The 2,279-nt window shown below is 30.4% G+C and overlaps 1 protein-coding gene across 1 annotated transcript in view; it reads right to left on the bottom strand.

The window, feature by feature from the left end:
* Nucleotides 1-535, bottom strand: part of LOC149526710 (putative acetyltransferase At3g50280) — a 2,126-nt gene extending 1,591 nt beyond the window's left edge. The window contains exon 1 of the mRNA XM_089784901.1: nucleotides 121-535. Coding sequence (XP_089641027.1) covers nucleotides 121-535 — 415 coding nt within the window. The remainder of the gene's footprint in view (nucleotides 1-120) is intronic.
* Between the last annotated feature and the right edge of the window lie 1,744 nt (nucleotides 536-2,279).

The raw sequence follows: 2,279 nt of genomic DNA, 5'->3' as shown, positions 1-2,279 counted from the left end.
AAGAACTGAAGAAATGGGAAAAGGATACACCATCGATGACTGTGTGGTTGATGGAAACACTAATGGTGACGCCATCGGCAAGTTTAGTTACTTGTCCCGCAAGTAATGGTTTGACAGTACCTTCATAGTTTTTAACTCCATTGAACGGGAAAAACGTGGCGACAACGGGAGGAACATAAAGAGGTTGGGTGATATCTGGAGTGGTTACGTCATCATCAACTGTTGCATGGACAAACAGAGCCCCAGCATTATTGCAGTCAAGGGAAAAGGAAGTGGTGTCGTTGTCATGTTCAATGGTCGCAAGAGGTGGGAGGTGGTCCAGAGCCAGTGAAAGAGAGGTTTTAACGTAGTTTACCCAAACGGTTTCTGATTCTTCCTCCTGATTCAACTCTGGCATGTAAAAGAGAAGGCCCCTCTGAATGTACTCTGCTAGAAGGAAATGAAGATCCCATGGGGTTAACTCAATCTTGTGAGCTTGTCCCTTGGGATTTGCAGCTTGGACAATGCTGGTGGAGATCAGCCGAATTCCTGTCATCTGGCTATCCCGACCTCTCAATCCTGGACCCCAGCACTTAACTGCTGGACCTTCATGTTTATGGATAGTCCAAAATTCGACGTATACTCTTCAATGTACATATGCAGTCAAAGGAAAGGTAAGTACAGCTAAAAATAAATGCTGGATGTTGTTCAGTAATTTATAACTCATAGATTCATAGTCAGGTGGTGGTTGTTAGATATATCTAAGTGTAGCCAGTGTAGAAGGTAGAGAGAGAAAGGAGGTGTTGTAATAAGTAAAATGAGATGCGTCAAAGGCAGCAGAAGAAGACTGGAGCAGTGTTTGAAACGTAAGCATTTTGGTGGTAAGTGGCGAGAAAATAAAAAAAAATAGAGAAAACAATAAATCATGACAAATAGAAAGAGTTAGGTGGAGAGAATATTTGGAAGAACTTATAGAGACTTTTGAGAGTAATTTCTGATAATTTGTTGATCTCTTACTTAATTATCAAATTTTCATATTTATATTAAATAGGATTGTTCTCTTAGGAATAATTGATAGGCGGAGGGTATTTTTAAGAGAACACATTCTTTATGGAAGAACATACTTGTTATAAAAAGGTATATTCACTATGGAAAGAATGACTTATTAAGGGTTAAAAGAAGAGTATATAATTGAATAGTGTTTATAAGAGAACACGTTCTATATATAAAAGAATAAGCATTTTATGAGAAAAGCATGTTCATTGTGGGAAAAATAGGTTATGAGAAGAGCACATTAAATAACGGTTTATTGAACATTATGGGAAGAATATGTAATTGGATAATATGTGTAGGTTTTGGATAGTGGTGTAGTAACGCTTAACAGTATGTCACGTATAATATAAAGAAAGAAAAAAAGATAAAACACGTATACTTCAAGGAAAAGTTTAAAAAAAAAATCCTTTTAACTATCTTTATATCTAAACCATCAAGTTAAACTTTTTAAAACATCCCAAATATGAAAATAACTCATGAACTCTACCTACTAGGGGAGGAGCATCCCTTCACATGGTCTCCAAAAATTTTAAAATTTTCTATATATTACATATATTTTTAAGGAGCCCAAAATAATTTTTATTAAATTATTAATACAATATACTATATATATATATATTTTAATGGGACCCTAAAATAATTTTTATTAAATTATTAAGATAAATAAAAAATAATAAAATAATCTTATAAATCTATTTAATTTTACCCTAACTCTTAAATACTTTTCTTTTAAGTTTCTTCACACCTCTTTCCATTTCTTTCTTTTTCTTTCTCTTCTCTTTTGTCTTTTAATTGTGAAATTAGAATGAAATAAAGGTTTTTTATCGTTCTTTTTCTATTGTTATTATTATTATTTATATTTGGTTTTTTTCAATTCTATTCTATTTGATTATATGTTTTAAGTTTTTATAAATTTTCTTTTTCAAATTTCTGCGAATCATCAACTATATATTTTTTTCTTATTTAATTCTATTTTTTACTTATCATATTTTTCTTTTTTTCTAGTTATGTATTCTCAATAATTTTAGTCTTTAAAAATTAAAATATGATTATGTAACTCTCAAATATGTATTGTAACGTTACATTATTGATTGTTGCTTAAAATTTCACCAATATGTCATTTTTTTATTAATCTTGATTATATAAGATTTTTTTCATGAGATTTACTTTTATATTTAATTGTAAAGAAATTATCTTTAAATATTTAACCTTTAAATAGTACAGATTATATAAAAAAATTATTAATC

This window comes from Theobroma umbraticum, unplaced genomic scaffold (assembly GCF_002168275.2).
Source record: "Theobroma umbraticum cultivar Fairchild unplaced genomic scaffold, ASM216827v3 scaffold_204.0, whole genome shotgun sequence".
NCBI lineage: Eukaryota > Viridiplantae > Streptophyta > Magnoliopsida > Malvales > Malvaceae > Theobroma > Theobroma umbraticum.
The sequence above is the reverse complement of the archived record's forward strand: the minus strand, read 5'-3'. Positions and strand labels throughout refer to the sequence as shown.